At 43.6% G+C, this 18058-nt stretch overlaps 2 protein-coding genes across 2 annotated transcripts in view; both read left to right on the plus strand.

The window, feature by feature from the left end:
* The window catches only part of LOC307035616 (NLR family CARD domain-containing protein 3-like), a 24656-nt gene extending 15576 nt beyond the window's left edge, over positions 1 to 9080 (plus strand). Inside the window, exon 7 of the mRNA XM_079675191.1 lies at positions 7613 to 9080. Coding sequence (XP_079531317.1) covers positions 7613 to 8184 — 572 coding nt within the window. The 3' untranslated portion in view covers positions 8185 to 9080. The remainder of the gene's footprint in view (positions 1 to 7612) is intronic.
* A 2060-nt stretch (positions 9081 to 11140) lies between these two features.
* LOC307035668 (galactose-specific lectin nattectin-like) lies at positions 11141 to 14868 on the plus strand. Its single transcript, XM_079675292.1, has 7 exons — positions 11141 to 11250; positions 11456 to 11521; positions 11909 to 11927; positions 12101 to 12192; positions 12309 to 12443; positions 14253 to 14364; positions 14560 to 14868. The coding sequence occupies exons 1-7, from the start codon at positions 11161 to 11163 to the stop codon at positions 14628 to 14630; spliced, it is 585 nt and encodes a 194-aa protein (XP_079531418.1). The 5' UTR covers positions 11141 to 11160; the 3' UTR covers positions 14631 to 14868.
* Positions 14869 to 18058: the final 3190 nt, after the last annotated feature.

Here is an 18058-nt window from a genome sequence, read left to right on the forward strand (position 1 = left end):
CTCCCGTTGAATGCTAACGTTACAGATGGTCGTTTATTCACAAATAACCCTCTCTGTAAAATCCTAAATTGTAGGATAGTTTGGCCATTAAAATGCTTTTTGATTAGATTTCTAGCGAGAAGTGTATATTGTACTTTTAGAATATACGTGTACAATGCTTTTGTGTTTTTTCCCATAGGTTTATCTCTTTAGATTCTTAGAGACACCTTTCTTTTTTCAGAGGTTTTGATAGGCTAAAATATTGATTGTTTTAGCCGCAATGAACGTTGGGATATGGTGTTTTTATGTGATATGAAATCGGAAAATATTTTTAAAAATAATACTTTATTCCAAGTGTTCTTGCTTTTCTCTTTGGAGGTCATCACATAACGGCATTGTAATACACGGTTCGGCTGCATTACATATGACAGACCTGCCATAGTTCTCTATTTATAGAGCCCTGATGAGAAGACTTCTGGACAAACAGCAGAACTGCCGCCGAAACTGAATATGTGACGTGGATCATAAATATATCAACAATTAAACAACATCTTGCATTTCTTTTCACACAATACGTCTCCTCGCAGGATCAATAGTAATTTGGCTGACTTTTATATTTGATCCAATCGGTAGATAGGTTATATTTACACCATAACGGTGCACAGCTGATAGAAAGGGATTTTTTTGTAGTTTTTAAAGATATTATTTACTGAACTACGTTTCCAACTCCTCATGCAGTTGACTGTTACAGGTCCATACAGGTTCATGGTACAATGCATAAGCTTCAAATCGAGAGACTGAAACTGTATTTTCCTTTACCGTTCTGTTTTAACTTCACAATAAAGTTTGATATTATTATGTTTTATTAACTACACCACTGGTTTTTTAACCCGCACCGCCTAGTGGTTAAAGCACATTATTGAATTTAGTTGTTGAATAAGTTATATTTGATGAAAACATTTAAATATTAAGAGTAGCCTACATACAAAATGATAGAAATATAGAATAGAAAATATCAAGAAGATACTGTAGTGATCTCTACAATAAAACAGTTTAGTGACGCCCAAAGATATTAACAGGAGGATGTGCAAAACAGACAAACTAATAAGGTTGAATTTGACTCAGGTGTAACTAAAGTCTGATTTAAGGGTTGTTTATATTTCACATCATTAATCAGAATCTGCAAAGTAACTAAAATAAATGTAATGGAGTAAAAATACCAGGTTAACCTCTGAATTGTAGTGGAGTAGAACAAAGTAGTACATGCTACTGAAACAAAAACATTTCCCAACTTGGGATCAATAAAGTATATCTTATCTTAAGATGATCGATGGCTACTGCCATATTTGCAAAATGTGCCTCTGAACCTTGACAAGTGCATGTTTCAGGCTTATCAATGAACAACAGGAGGGGTCACAGACATAAGAGCAGCTGTTAAATAAAGCTCTTCTGACCTTAGCTGGCATGTGGGTATATATTAATGCTGCCCATTATGGGCACAAGCCATTTTCACCGCTTCGGAGCACAACTCTAAATCATCAGTAGCCTGGCTAGCTTAATTGTCCATAGACTGAACCACTCTAAGCTAACTTTTGGTCGCCGGATGCTTGCCGGCTACACTTGCTTCGCATAGATTTAAATATTAACACACCAGTTAATACTCGATTCTGCTCCGCCGTTTTTTAACGGTAAGGGTATTGAACAGTAACATACCAGTTGTTGTTCCGTCCCTCCAAGTCGGCACTCCGGCTATCCAGGATGGACCCTTCTCTTCCTCACACCAGAGGAGACGGAGGCTCTGAGGCTCGACTTTGCGGGTGCGGGTATAAAATATTGAGCACAGACTCACACCAGGTCTGCTCGTCCTGCATTGGGCTGGAACATGCCCGGAAAGCTATCGACGCCCCCGGTTCGTGCGGACACTGTGCCCGCTTCACTGTCAAGAGCCTCCGCCGACGGCTAGCACGCCAAGTTACGGGACGAGACCCTTTCATGTCTAACGATATGCCGGCCGGCAACCGAGACATGGGGGAAGCCGCCACGGAGGCTGAGCCGTGCGCTGAGGCTGAGACTTGCGCTGAGGCTAGCTGGGGCTCCCAGCTGGACCTCACCGAGGCTGGAGGAGGACGTCTTGGAGGATGTCTTGGAGTTGGACTATATGAACATATCCGACTCAGACGAGGATGACATATCCGTTCAGGCTGCCAAGCCTGATGCTGTGTCTGCCCCTCCGGGCGAAAGCATACCAGCTTCGCCCCATCTCAGCATGGATTTGGAAGCCGTGTGCCAACGCGCTGCATCCAGACTGGACATCCCCTGGCCTGAAGTAGTGAAGGAGACCACCAGATCTCGCTACGAGGGGAATAATTTGCCCCAGGCTGCGAGGATGGCAAGACAGCTTCTCCCCGTTTTTCCGGAGCTGTTGGACGAGGTGTCTGTCTCGTGGAGGGACCACCCGTTCAGCAGTAAGTCCCCGATCCAAGGAGCTTCCTCTCTGGATTTCAAGGGCATGGAGAAACTCGGCTTGCTTTGCATGCCTCCCATGGAGCCGCTAGTTGCAGCCCACCTCCAACTGTCAGGGCGCTCAACGTCTCGTCAATGCTGACTGCTTACCAAGCAGAGCTGTGCGAATAAGCCTGAGCCTGCTGTGTGGGATGAGATTACGGCGATCACGGACATTTGCCTCCGCGTGCAGCGCTGTGCGATCCAAGCCACGGGTAAATCACTTGGGATGATGGTAGTGCAGGAGAGAGCCAGGTGGCTTAACCTAACGAACCTACCAGACAGGGAGAAAGAGGACATTTTGGACATGCCAATTGCCCCCGAAGGCATATTCGGCACCGCTCTGGCTTCAATGCAGCAGCGGTGTGAGGCCAAAAAGAGAGAAAACGAGGCTCTCCAGCTCTGTCTTCACCGGAAGGTCCAGCCGCCGCCTCCGACGGCCCCGCCACAGACCTTCGCTCAGGCTGCCTCGTGACCCTCCCAAATTAAGATCCCGAAACGGCCAAAGCCACATCCCGCCCCGGTTCAAACCCCGCCCAGGCATGAGGCGAGGACAAACTGGCCAAGGAAGTCCCCAGCCCCGACAGCAGGTGCACCGGCACAGCCGGCCCAGACTTTCGGTCATCAAGTGAGCAAGAAGAAGAAAGCGGACTTAAAGCCTTCCCCCCTCTACTCGGTGGAAGAGCTGGAAGTTCCCTGTTCTCCAGCTCCACCTGTTCTGCGCTGGGCTGTGCTTCCGGAGGCCATCCATGCTCCCGACTCCCTGTTGCCTCGTGTGATGTCAAAACGACATCCGGTTTGCGCCATGAGGAAGGTGGACATTATGTTGGAGACAGAAGATTCTGCTGCCCGTTTAAGTCACACAAGCACATGTCCACATTCTTTAATAAAGCATATTTCACTGTTGTTTCCAGGCTTGAAGCCAAGGGCGCAGTCAGAAATACTAACAAGAAAAATAATAAGCAGTCAGGTGACTGTCGCCTCCCTCAGCAAGCGGACGTAACCGAGTCTGTCAATGCGCTATCACCTCGCGCATGCGCAGTGTCGGCCGAGGTTGTAAGTCAGGGGCAGTATCGTGTTCAGACACTAGAGGGCCACATAACACAACTAATAAAGGCACAGAGAGCAGACAGCAGGGCAGAGGCTACTTCTCCTCTCACTCCCATGAGCGAGAGGTGGAAAGCGCTCACAAGCTGAGCTTGGATGTAGAGGACGATATCACGGGGCTACAGACTCCAATTTGCTGTCACCCCCCCACACTTCTCGGGCATTGTGCATTCACAAGCCCGGGGAAAGTCGACCCGTATTCTAGAGCAGGAGATTTTCTCGCTGTTAGAAAAAAAGGCCATAAATATAGTGCCCACCGAACAGAGTCAGAGCGGCTTTTATTCCAGGTATTTCCTCGTCCCCAAACGGGGAGGGAACGGAATTCGCCCTATCCTGGATTTAAGGGCTCTGAACAAATACCTCAGAAAATACAAGTTCAGGATGCTCACTCACGCATCTCTGCTGCGTCTCGTGCGTCAGGGCGATTGGTTCACATCAATCGACCTGAAAGACGCGTATTTTCACATCCCAAGATATTATCCACACAGGAAATATCTGAGGTTCGCTTCTCAGGGTGTCTGTTACGAGTACAGAGTGCTTCCTTTCGGTCTGTCTCTCAGCCCACGGGTGTTTGTACGATGTACGGAGGCAGCAATCGCCCCGATAAGACAACAGGGCATTCGCCTGGCAACCTATTTAGACGACTGGTTCCTTCTTGCACAGTCGGAGCAGGAGGCTATTACGCAGACGAATATCCTCGTGAAACACCTGCTCGACCTGGGTTTCGTAATAAACACAGAAAAGAGCACGTTGTCCCCAGCTCAGACTGTACTCTTCCTGGGCTTATGCCTAAATTCAGTGTCCTTCACAGCCCGCCTGTCAGCAGAAAGAGTGAAAGCCTTCAGGGCTTGCCTCGCTCATTTCCGGCCACACAAATATGTTCTCTTCAGATCAGGTCTGCGGTTGCTGGGGCTCATGGCGTCAGCCATCCTGGTGGTACGATTGGGCCGCTTACACATGAGGGAGTTTCAGCGCTGGGTAGCTGCCCTCAGACTGGACCACGTGCGTCATGGCGCATGGAGAGTGATGGTCACTGTGGAATGCGTAATGGCACTGCGCCACTGGCTGCACCCGGCTTTTCTAATACGGGGCGTACCTATGGGTGCCGTCCTATCATGGAAAGTGGTCACCACAGATGCATGTCTGACGGGCAGGGGGGGTATATACGAAGGTCGACCTGTGAGGGGTCTCTGGAGCAGAGAGCTCCAACGGTCACATATAAACTATCTGGAGCTTTTAGCGGTGTTCCTCACCCTAAAACGCTTTCTGCCTTTTCTCAAAGGACATCATGTCCTCGTGAGGACAGACAACACGACCCCAATATCGTATATAAACCGTCAAGGGGGTTTGCGTTCTCTCCAGTTAGACATGCTGGCACGCAAACTGATACTATGGAGCAGCGGCCGTCTCCTTTCTCTGAGAGCAACGCACGTACCGGGGGTGATGAACCTCGGAGCGGATCTGTTGTCCAGAGGTGCACCACTATATGCAGATTGGACTCTACATCCAACAATTGTCAGTCAGTTGTGGATACGTTACGGCCGAGCCGCGATAGATCTGTTCGCGTCAAAAGAAAACGCTCAGTGTCAGCTGTTTTTTTCAATGCGCGGTCTAAACACACCGTTACGCATGGACTCGCTCACGCACGCTTGGCCGCCGGTCCTTCTGTATGCGTTCCCACCCCTGGCTCTAATACCTCCGACTCTGGCCAGAGTGAGAGAGCATCGCCACACGCTGATCCTGATAGCTCCACACTGGCCTGCAATGTATTGGCTGGCGGAGATCTATCAGCTGCTGTGCGGGCAGCCGTGGCAGCTCCCGTTACGCAGGACGTCTCAGGCGGGGGGGGGGACAATTTTTCGCCCACACCCGGAACGCTTGGCACTATGGGCCTGGCCCGTGAGTGGTATAATTTGAGTACAGTGGGGCTTCCTCAGAAAGTGATAAACACTATTCAGAGTGCAAGGGCTTCCTCCACCAGGTCTCTCTATGACTGTAAGTGGAGGGTGTTTGAGGAGTGGTGCCTCCAAAAGGGACACGTCTCTTTTCAATGTCCTGTCGTTGTAATTTTGTCATTTCTACAGGACTTGATTGATAAACATAGAGCTTTCTCTACGATTAAAGTGTACCTGGCTGCTATTGCTGCATGCCACGTGGGTTTTGAGGGAAACTGAAGACAGTGTTGTTGCTGGCTCTGGCATCTGCCAAGCGAGTCAGTAACATTCATGCGCTCTCTGTACACCCTTCATGCACTCAGTTTGCCCCGGGGCAAACAAAAGTGTTGCTGAAGCCCAACCCTGCTTTTGTGCCCAAGGTGGTTGGCTCATGCACCCCCATTGAACTTGCGGCATTTCCTTCACCGTTATGTTCTTCTGAAGAACAGCGCCCGAATTTGCTGTGCCCAGTTCGTGCTTTGCGCACCTATATGGACAGTTCAAAAGAGTTTCAATGCAATGACCAACTCTTTGTATCCTGGGCTAACCCTCATAAGGGCAAGCCCGTTACCAGGCAACGACTCTACCAGTGGATTGTGGAAGCGATAGCTCTGGCTTATACGAGTCAAAGTTTGCAGGCACCAACGGGCCTGCGTGCTCATTCTACTCGTTGCCTGGCTACATCCTGGGCTTTGTTCAAGGGTGTTTCCATCCAGGACATTTGTGCAGCAGCGAGCTGGTCTTCACCGCTCACTTTTGTCCGTTTTTTACAGATTGGATGTCTCTGCTCCAAGTGTGGCCCATGCAGTGCTGGGCCCCGTGTTGGGACAGAGTTCTACCTGTTGAATACTGATTTTTGGTGATTTTCGAGATAAGCATGTCTAGCAATACGGGAGTCTCAATATCCCATAGTCAGACATCGAACGGAGTGTTATGAATGAGAACTATAGGTTACTAACGTAACCCCAGTTCTCAGAATAACATGAAGTGAGATGTCTCACCAGACAGCCCTTCTTGCTGAGGCGAAGCGAGAAGAGGTGCTTATTTTGAATGACGCTGCGTCGTAGCGCATGCTACTTAAAGGGTGGGTGGATTCCCTGACGTGGTCGTCAAGATCACCAGCCAATCAGGATTGTCATAATGAGATTGATGCTTCTGAGGCAATCGCAGGGAGGCGCATCCCATAGTGAGACATCTCACTTCATGCTACTCTGAGAACTGGGGTTACGTTAGTAACCTATAGTTCTGGGGATGGGGGGGCTGGACCTGTCCAATTCCAGTTTTGGATAGTCTGCCGTGGTTCCATTCCATTTCAAAGAGCTGTTGACGCTCAGCGTAACCTTGTCGCACTGCCACTCCAACATCCAATCACAGAGCTTGAGGACTAATCACAGGGTTTGTAAAGCAAGGCGGATGTTGTAGTCCCAAACGATAGCTGGGGATTCTGGGTAGTGTAGTGTCTTCGGAAACTGTAGTTGTAAAACAATTTGTTTCTCCGAATCGAAGGTTAAAAACACAAAATCATTGTACACAATGTAAACCAATCAATATTGTGTAATGAAGGATAAAATGATGTTTCTTCGTGGATGAGTAATGCAGATATCACTGTGTAATCATTTGACAGTGAGGGGAATACTTCCGGTTTTATTATGAAAACTTCGAGACCGGAAAAACTGTTTTCACCCACGCTAAATTTACATGGAAGCTGCATACACAATCCTGGCGAGACCTCAAATCATCTTCGTAATATCTATCAAACTATAGATCCTACACATCGACTGGACGTGGATTCTAAGAGTACAATATACACTTCTTGCTAGAAATCTAATAAAAAAGCATTTTAATGGCCAAACTATTCCACAATTTAGGATTTTCCAGAGAGGGTTATTTGTGAATAAACTACCCTCCGGAGCGTTTGCAATGAACGGGCTGGGAGAATGTTGTTTCTTAAACGACCACTAGAGGTGCTACACTTTAAAACGTGACTGGGTCGTATTTAGCTGCTGAACAATCGACTTATATGGTTGTTTTTTGTAGGAGGACAGGCTGTTACTTTAATAACCTTTAATACCTGCTGTGTCTCTCATCAGATTCCTGTGGACTCACACTGGACTCAAACACAGTGAACAGAAAACTCAGACTGTCTGAGGACAACAGGAAGGTGACATGTGTGGAGGAGAAGCAGAAATATCCTGATCATCCAGAGAGGTTTGACTCCTGGCCTCAGCTGATGTGCAGAGAAGCTCTGACTGGTCGCTGTTACTGGGAGGTCGAGTGGAGAGGAGTGGTTTCTATATCAGTGACTTACAGAGGAATCAAGAGGAGAGGAGAAAGTGATGACTATAGGTTTGGATGGAATGATCAGTCCTGGAGTATGTACTGCTCTGGTCTTAGCTACTCTGTCAGGCACAATAAGAGACAAACACTCCTCTCCTCCTCCTCCTCCTCCTCCTCCTCCTCCTCCCCCTCCTCCTCCTCCTCCCCCTCTGGTAGAGTAGCAGTGTATCTGGATCATCCTGCTGGCTCTCTCTCCTTCTACAGAGTCTCCTCTGACACACTGATCCACCTCCACACCCTCAGAACCACATTCACTGAACCTCTCTATGCTGGGTTTGGGTTTGGGTATGGTTCCTCAGTGTCTCTGTGTTCTCTGCAGGAGTGACCCCCCCCCAAAGAGAGGGGCTGATAATAAAAGTGAAAAACTAAGATTTCTGAGACTTTCAGAAAAAGTCAGAATTCTGAGATTATCTGAAAGAAATTCTGTTTAATTTTCTTTTTAAATAAATCTAAATGTTGAGATTTCAGAAAATAATAGTTTCTCAAAAAGAAACCAGAATTGTAAGATTTTAAGAAAACTCTCAAATGAAAGTCAGTCTTTGCAAAGATGAAACTCAGAAAGAGGTTGAATACCAACAGGAAGTCCATTCTGATTTATTTCCACACGGAGGCTTTTATTCTGAAACTGCAGGAAAACCTCCATTTCTCCCAAAGTCTTCCCACCATCTGTAGTTTGTGAACACGTGACATCACTTCAGTTTGAATGGCAGCAGTAAAGGGTTACTGAGGCTCGTTGAGAACAGGTCATAGTGACGAGTTCAATCACTTCTGCAGAATATAATATATGATGTCTACAAACTAACATAACGTCTAAAGTGCAAACGTGAACAGAAAGTGCAAACCACAGCGTGCATGCATTTGAGCTCAATGACCGGCTTCCTGTGAATATTTAAAATATAACGTGGCCCTCCACAGCAGAGTCTGAGCGGCACAGAGTGCAGCTTTTATTTCAATGCTCGCTTTTTACTCTCATGCAAACATGCTCATTACTTTTTAAGAAGGGTCAGATTCAATGTTCCTTATTTGCATTTAGAAACTAATCTTCCCTCAACAACTCGATGATGTTTGAATGAACACGGCTGCTTCTGGGGTGAATGTAAACCTCTGATCTGGGTTAGATGGGTTTATTAACAGACCAATCACATGATGATTGCCTCATCATTAACACTCATGTGCTTTCAATGTAAGCAGCTGATCTAATTAATAAAGTGTGTGTTTTGAGTCGGACTCGTGTCTTTGTCTCAGTTTGATGACTTCTTCCATTCTTGAGAGGATCAGAAATACATGGATACAAAATGTTGAGATTTTTTGAAATAATTCAGAATTGTTTGAAAAAAAATCATGATTTTGAGAAAAAGTCATAATTTTGAGAAAAAGCCATCATTTCAAGATCTTTTTGAAAAGAAAGTCAGCATTTTGAGATTTTGAGAAAAAGTCAGAATTTTGAGATTTTGAGAACAAAGTCAGAATTTTTTGAAAAGATTCAGAATTTTTAGAAGTCAAAAAAGCCAAAAAAAAAAAGACTCTGTTGACCACAACATATCACTAGAAGATGAAGAGTACGTTCAGACCCATCCCTCCTCGGCACAGCACTAAGCGCCTCGGTCCTTTGTGCCTGTAGCCATCAGGCTGCACAACCAAGCCCTGTAACCCATCAATAACCTGCACTGAACATTGATCATATTTGCACTGTATGCACATACAACTTATACTCTCTGTTACCTGCACCTTAAATGTATATATTGTATATTTAACATCTGTTCTTCTCACATATCTGTATATATGTACATTCACTGGATCATTGCTTAACTCCCGTTATTTGTTATTTCTATTAACGCTATTAATACATGTTTTTTCTTATTTGATTTGTTTGAATTATTTGTATTCCCTTGTATATTCTATGTGTAATATCTGTGTTTCTTCAAAGTCTGTTGCTGCCATGACAAGTGCATTTCCCTATGGGTATAAATAATGGTCCATCTTATCTTAACTTATATTCGACCGACTGGAAAACTTGGTTGGACTTTCGGCAACAGTTCTAAATTGGTTTGAATCCTACTGAAAGGAAAGGAAACACTTTGATTCTATTGGTAACTACACATCCGAGTGGACAGACATGACAAGCGGAGCTCCTCAAATCTCCGTCTTGGGGCCTCTTCTCTTTAACATCTAAATGCTTCCAGTGGCTCAGATAATAGAAAACAACAGAATCAGTTTCCATAGCTATGCAGACAATACTCACATTTTCATAACCGTTTGAGAACTAATTCAAGCACTGAGTAAGTCAATTGAACGAATCAATGACAGGACGTGACAGAACTTTATTCAATTAAACAAAGATAACTGAGATAATAGTTTTTGAGCCAAAGAGAAATGGAAAAAAGTCAGAAGTTAGCTTCAATGGGCAAGGCTCAAAACAACAGAGAAGACCAGAAATCTAGGTGTAGTCATGGACTCTGAGCTGAGTTTCCACAGCCACATGAGGACAGTTACTAAGTCAGCTTACTATCTCCTTCACAATATTTCTAAGATGAAATAACTTTCTAAGCAGGAATTGGAAAGTCTTACTAAAACAATGTATAAGACAGCTGCAGCTGATTCAGAAGGCCGCTGCCCGTGTCCTCACTAACACCAGGGAAGTGGATCAATCACTTCAGCTCTGAGTTCTTTACACCGTCAACTACTGCTTGTCTTTGAAGCATTGAATGCTTTCAGGCTAAAATACATGTGTGATCCCCTGCTACATTATGAACCATCCAGAACCCTCAGGTCTTCTGGTCTGCTTTCTGTCTCCAGAGTCAGAACTAAACATGGAGAAGTTCAGTTATCATGCTTCAAACATCTGGAACAAACTCCCAGAATCCTCCGTTCTTTAATTCATGACCTTATTCTTTGATCAAATCAACTATTCATATCTTACACTGCATTTAGATATTTATTCCTGTATTTTATATTACATAACATGTATATATATATATCAAATCGATATTATTTCAGTTTGTTTTATTATTCATTTTATTCTCTTGGCTTTTTCAATACATGTTATAATGTGTTTCTGCTGCACTTAATGCTCATCATGCTTTTGTCTGTGTTGAAATAAGCTATATAAATAATCTAGCCTTGCCTTGCACAGTTTCATTTACTGTAGCTACATCAAAACAAATAACCTGGTTTCCACAGAAGCATCAGTCATTGTTTTGTTTTCTATTTCTTATGAAACAGTCTAATATTTAATCTAGGGTGTGTCAAGATGTCACTCACATTATCAAATGACAATCAAGTGTACGTGTATGCCGTCTAGATGAGGTATATAAAGAACCCTAACCCTTCCATGACCATCACCACTCTTGCTGCAGCTGCAAGGGCTACTTCATCCGATCATCACAGCAAGGTAAGGGTTTAGTTCTTTAGTTTGTTTTCAAAATAAAAACTGTGAAAGTTAAACTATAGCCTTTGAGTACAATATGTCAAGGAAAAACATATAATGGAAATGTATGAAGTTGTGTCCACTGCAAGGGAAACACTGCTCATAGAAGCAAACTTTACTCCAGGTACTTTAGTCATTGTAACATTTGACCTTTCTAATCTTTCCACAGATGGAATCTGTTGTCTACTGCATCGTGCTCCTCTGTTTGACCAGTGGACTGTGGGGGGAGGCAGATGTACGTACTATTTGTTATGCATAGCTACGGATAACACGGAAGTCATTCATTCAAAAGAATAGACTATTTGAATGAGTATCCTGCTCCGTCACATGCAACATTATCTTTTTCAAATATAATCACAGGAGGTTTCAGAAATCTCTTTTTTGATGATGAGATAAGATAAAGGGATGTTACAATAAGTCATGGGGATGGAGACTCAAGTTTGATGTGTAGATCCCACTGTAGATCAATATCACAGATACATTCAAGTTTGGTCACAGTTACTTCAGGGAATATTAGTAAAGAATTCATTTGTAACACTATTTCCAAAACAAAGCTATAGCGTGATCTGAACTATGAAACATAAGCTGTTCATTCCTAATGATGTGTTCTTTACATCCACAGGCAAAAGCTGAGGAAAAGGGTTGGTGGTTCTTTTGATGATGGAGTCAAAATACAGCATCCAACACTTTGTGACTGCAGCTAAATGAAGATGGCGTCCTATTGGACAGCATCAGTGTTCGGAATTCATTGCTTCTGTTGCTCTCTCAATTCATTAAGTATTTCTTATTAAGTCTTTTTATATGACAATTGTAGATTGCAGTGCGAGCTGCCCCCCTGGGTGGACCAAGCTTGGCTCTCGCTGTTTCATCTTCAAGAATCAGGCAATGAACTGGGCTAGTGCTGAGGTACTGAAATGACAACAAAAGTGCATTAACTGGAACTTTTAATGTTTGGCATATTCTCTAAAACATATTTTGAAACAACATTGTTTGTCTGTGCGTACTTTGTTTCCCCACCATAGAGAGATTGCCTTGCCCTCGGAGGGAATCTGGCTTCTATCCAATCGACCACTGAACACAACTTCATCAGAAAGTTGGTGAGAACAGCAACAGGCCAAGATCTCAACTTTTGGGCTGGAGGCCATGATGCTGTCATGGTGAGTTATTTATATATTCTAATTTAGAAGTTGCATTAAAGATATAAGGACTGTACAAAAACCCTTTTATAGAACCATTTTCATTGTCACAATGAACTAATTATGACTAAATATAAGCCAATCAGGAAGGCCTTTCATTCACGTCTGGAGAGTCAGATAACATTGAACTAACTATATGGAATACCTTCGACCACGTATTATTATTATTATTATTATTATTATTATTATTATTATTATTATTATTACATGTTAGACGCTTTTATCCAATGAGACTTACATACTCAATACTGTGGACAATCGCCACAGGAGCACTTTGGGGTGAAGTGTCTCAGGGACACAACGACATGCTGACTGCAGTGGGGTTTGAACCTGTGACCCCCTGATCTGAACACCAAGGCTCTATCCACTGCGCCACATGCCTTCCCTTCCCTTGTACTTTGAATACTGCCTTAGGGACTCCGTAGGACAGCAGAGACATTCAAAAAGTTGACTTTAATCTCTACTAGTTCATATCACTGAATAAACAATGGATGAATTGGCTTCATGAACATTTGACCAACATACTGAGGTTGTCACTTCACTCTGCCTGTAAGCTCCATTATAAGCAATTATTTTACAACATAACGCAGCAATGAACCAACAATAAGCTACTTTTTAACGACACAACACCAGGCAGACTGCTGATAAGACAACCCAGTCTCACAAAAAAACGTGTAATAGCTACGTTGGTCCACAGGGCAAGACGTAGTATATTCACAAATAACCCTCTCAAGACGTGACATGGATACAATATGTTTTCCTCTTCATTTCTAATGACCAGTGTCCATGTCACATGATCGAAAACTTTCCTTGCCTGAGAAAAAAAAATACACGAAAGAATACATTTGTTCTAGCGAGAAGTGTATATTGTACTTTTAAAATCTACGTCCAGTGGATGTGTAGTCTATAGTTTTTATTGGAGCTCTCGCCAGGAGAACGTGTATATACTACTGTGGTGGAAACTTCTGAAGCAATGGAGACGAAACTCAGAGAGACACGGGGAGAGCAGGAACTTTGATGAGATTGCTCTTTCCCCATATTCATTTCTATTGAACAGCGTCCATGTTAAATAGTCAACTCTCACGGGTTGAAGACAGTATTTTCGACCTCTGCGTTTTCATCGTAACTAAGGTGGTTGCTAGGGACGCATATCATTCCCCTCACTGTCTAATTATTTGACAGTGATATCTGCAGTACGCATCAACTCAAAAACATCAGTTGGTTAATTACACAACATGAATTGGTTTAAATTGTGTTCAATGCTTTTGTGTTTTTCCGTTTTGATTCTGAGACACATTTCTTTTTCAGAGTATTGGAAAGCCGAAAACATTACGCTACCCATAATCCTCAGCTATCGTTGAAGCTCGGTGATTGGATGTCTTAGTCGCAATGCACGTTGGGATACGGTGTTTATACGATAGAAAATGCAAAAAAAAAGTTTTAAAGAAAATAATACTTTATTCCGCATGTGCTTTCACCCCGCCCCCCCCCCCCTCCCCCTCCCCCTCCCCCTATCTGGAAGCGATTCTTCTGAGAAATAGAATATTGCAGAACGGTAGTACCATTTCAGGTTTGGGAGTTGTAGTCCTACCATTTCATAGGGAGATGTCCCAGCCTTCGTCTCATTCTAGCTCTGTGGGGTTGGAATAGGTACAAATGTGGGTCATATTTTCATTTTGATCATGTTTATGCGTCCTATCATTAAAAAATGCATCGTCATCCATTTATCACTGTGTCTAGAAAATGACTTTTCATTTATCTTTCTCTCAGGAGGGAGTGTGGCTGTGGAGCGATGGCTCTAAGTTCAGCTTCAGCAGATGGGGCAGGGGGGAGCCAAACAACCATAGAGGAAAGGAAAACTGTATGGAGATGAACTTTGGAGGTAAAAAATAAACAATTATATGTTGTCCTCTTTATTTATGCTTACAATCTTTTGAAGAGAATTATAAAACATTTGAATTGTTCCTTTTGAAGTTGTTACTTAAAAACATGACAAAACAATACCTCTTTAATGTTGTCCTTCATTTATTCATCAGATGACTAATCTGTGTTGTTTTTGATGATCTTTAATCTCCAGCTAACAAACATGTCAACGACATAGACTGTCTCGACGTGCAACCTTTTGTCTGTTCCTCCTCCCTGACATGATGACGTCACGTCTTCAGTCAGGATGTCACTTCTACCAGGATGTCAGGCCTCCATGACATCAGTGCTTTGAAGAAGACACTCCTCATTCACTTTAATATTTCATCAATAAACTGATTCACCCAGCTAAGCAATATTTCGGTTTAACACCTGTCTGTCCTGAACATGTATTTCTCTCTCTGTACTATGATACTAAAGCTGACCAGCAATCCAATCAATTAAAGCATAACTGAAAGCAAAATGCTTCATTATTTCCACATCTTGTAAATGTTCCATCAGCCAGTGATGGTACTCATTTCATCGTCCTCTCAGTACTTGAACATCTTCAAAATCAAATGGGAAATATTATTAATTTCCACCCACTACTGTAATGTGAATATTAGAAGTATAAAGTACACTGCATGCCGTTAAACCACTGCATATAAATATTGCAAAATGGAAAACATTTCAAAAACATAATTTAAAGAAGGCATTCATGTTATTTTCTTGTGAACACATGAGGAACATTAATAATAATAATATATTTTATTTTTAGGCGCCTTTCATGGCACCCAAGGAGACCGTACAATTTTTTTTAAAAAAAATAAAATTCTAATAGGCAACAGAACATGATAAAAACACAAACAGGAAATCATGGAGGAGACAGTCAAGTGGACACAAATGAAACATATAATGGGGAGCACTACAGTGAGTAGGCAGCTTGGAACAGGTGGGGTTTTAATTGGGATTTGAATATGGTGATTGTGTCTGACTGTGGGATGTGTGGGGGGAGGGAGTTCCAGAGTCTGGGAGCATTTCAGCTAAAAGCCCGAGCACCCGTGGTGACGAGGTGTGGGGTGGGGACGGTCAGCAGACCAGCAGAGGAGGAGCGGAGGGAGAGAGAGGGGGTGTACTCCTGAAGAAGGTCAGCCAGACAGGGGGGGGGGGGGGGGGGCAGGTTAAGTAGGGCTTTGTAGGTGAGCAGTAGGTTTTTGAAGTTGTATATGAGTGTATGATTTGTAGTTTATTGATGAGCTTGGTGGGTATGCCTGAGGGGATGGCGTTACAGTAGTCGATGCGGACGTGACAAATGCATTGACCAGGACTTCAGTGTTTGATTGAGAAAGGGATGGGCGGAGTCTAGAGATGTTGCGTATGTGGAAGAAGGCAGTCCGGGTGATGTTATTTCTGTCTTTCTTGCATGAGGGGTAAGTATTCCCGGAACCAGTGTTACCAGAATAAGTCTGCCATGTATTGCACCTGTTTCCATCGGCGTCTTACGTACAGGTCCTTCTTGTCAAAAACTCCAGGGGGCAGAATTGGCTTGGTTTTTAAAAGCAAGATGTGATTTGGGGTTAGAGGCTCCAGGTCCTGAGGGTCACTTGAGACTGTTGTGATTGGTCGACTGTTCAAAATTGCCTCTACCTCACATAAAAGGGTTTGTAGCCCTTCTTCATCCAAAGTCTGCTGCTTCAAAGCAGAATAGAGAACCTGCCTCACAGACTTTATCAGACGCTCCCATACTCCTCCATGGTGGGATGCTCCTGGGGGGTTGAAACTCCACTTTATGCCCTTTTGCAGCAGAGCTTCCTGAATTCTGTGCTGGTTCAGAATGGAGAGGGCTTCCTTCAACTCTCTCTGAGCTCCAACTAAATTGGTCCCATTGTCAGATCTTATATGTTTCACTCGTCCTCTTCTGCATATGAATCTTCTCAAAGCGTCGATACATGAGTCTGTATCAAGTGAGCTGGAGACCTCAATATGCACAGCTCTGCTTGTCGTGCACGTGAACAGCACTCCGTACCTCTTTAATGTGGTACGTGCTCTCTTGACTTGAATAGGGCCAAAGTAGTCCACACCAACATTGGTAAATGGAGGCATGTCTGGCTCAAGCCTTTCCTGTGGCAAGTCAGCCATCTTCTGCTCTCCAGCTTTGGCTCTTTGTCGTCGGCACAAAACACAATCTCCCAATATTTGTCTTACAGCAGAGTTGGCTTTGATGATCCAATACCTCTTCCTAACTTCAGAGAGGATGAGGTTTCTTCCTCCATGTCCAGTTCTTTCATGCATGTGCCTTGTTCTGTCCTGATGAGGACATTGTTGTTCATTTGTTGGATTTGTCTCCCCCTGCTGGCGGCAGTCGTAATGTGTAACATATGTACCATGTGACCTAGTGCACAAGGAAGCTGCATGTGAACCTGATGTGAACAGGACAGCCACATGTTTTTTTGGTGACCACAATCTGCCCTAATTAATCCTTGACGTTCCGTGCCTTTGGTCGCATTATTGGTACGTACAATTGATATAAACGTAGTGTTCTTTCATTTCCAATGAATATGTTTATAGAGACTAGTTTTGAGCTGATAGTTAATGTGTGTTGTAAACTCCTCTGCAGAACTACCGTTAGCTACAGCCATAATTTTGTGCTACAGCCACGTGTGTGTATGTTATTGGTGTTGATTCAATTTATAATGTGTGTAAATATTCTTCCTCATATTTATGTACTTCTTGTATTGTGTTTATTCCCTAGTTTCACCCTTTGTTAATGATTAAAAGTGATGAAACAACATCTACGGTCTCTAGTCTTTGATGGTGGAAGGTGTTTAGCTGATAGTCAAAGTGCACAAGAGACACGTGCACGTAGGACGACACAGTGAAACAATAGCTTGAGCAGATACAAGTTACTGCTGCTACATTACAGCTAAGAGAGAAGACTACAACAGCAACGCTAATGAGGAAACCTCATCCTCGGCTTCACAATGGAAGAAAAACAAGCAAACTCTTTTAAAGTCAGGTCGGTCGCATCAAGCTCCGTGAAAAGCAGTGCTTCCACAAACAAAGCAGCAGCTATCGCACGCGCAGAAGCAGCAAGAGCAGAAGTTTCTTTTGCTAAACAAGAAATGAAAATGAAAATAGCAAGAGAAAGAAAAGTCTTCAGCCTGGATTTAAAAGTAGTAAGAGTTGCAGCGGACCTGCAGGTTTCTGGGAGTTTGTTCCAGATATTTGGAGCATAATAACTGAACTTCTCCATGTTTAGTTCTGACTCTGGGGACAGAAAGCTGACCCGTCCCTGAAGACCTGAGAGATCTGGATGGTTCATCATTTAGCAGGAGGTCAGAAATGTATTTTGGTCCTAAACCATTCAAAGCTTTATAAACAGCAGCAGTATTTAGAAATCTATTCTCTGACACACAGGAAGCCAGTGTAAAGACTTCAGAGCAGGAGTGATGTGATCCACTTCCTTAGTGCTGGTAAGGACTCGAGCAGCAGCGTTCTGAATCAGCTGCAGCTTTCTAATAGATGTTTTAGTGAGACCTGTGAAGACACCATTGCAGTAGTCCAGTCTACTGAAGATAAAAGCATGGACAAGTGTTTCAAAATCCTGCTGTGACATCAGTCTTTTAATCCTAGACACAGTATGTTCTTTAGGTGATAGTCAGTGGCACCAGCAG

Source organism: Notothenia rossii, assembly GCF_949606895.1.
Source record: "Notothenia rossii genome assembly, chromosome: 4".
In the NCBI taxonomy this organism is placed as follows: Eukaryota; Metazoa; Chordata; class Actinopteri; order Perciformes; family Nototheniidae; genus Notothenia; species Notothenia rossii.

Coding starts and splice junctions, on each gene's coding strand:
- LOC307035668 (XM_079675292.1), top strand. CDS start 11,161: ATGAGGTATATAAAGAACCCTAACCCTTCCATGACCATCACCACTCTT. Junction 12,193..12,308: donor TGAACTGGGCTAGTGCTGAG/GTACTGAAATGA, acceptor TCCCCACCATAG/AGAGATTGCCTTGCCCTCGG. Junction 14,365..14,559: donor TATGGAGATGAACTTTGGAG/GTAAAAAATAAA, acceptor TTTAATCTCCAG/CTAACAAACATGTCAACGAC.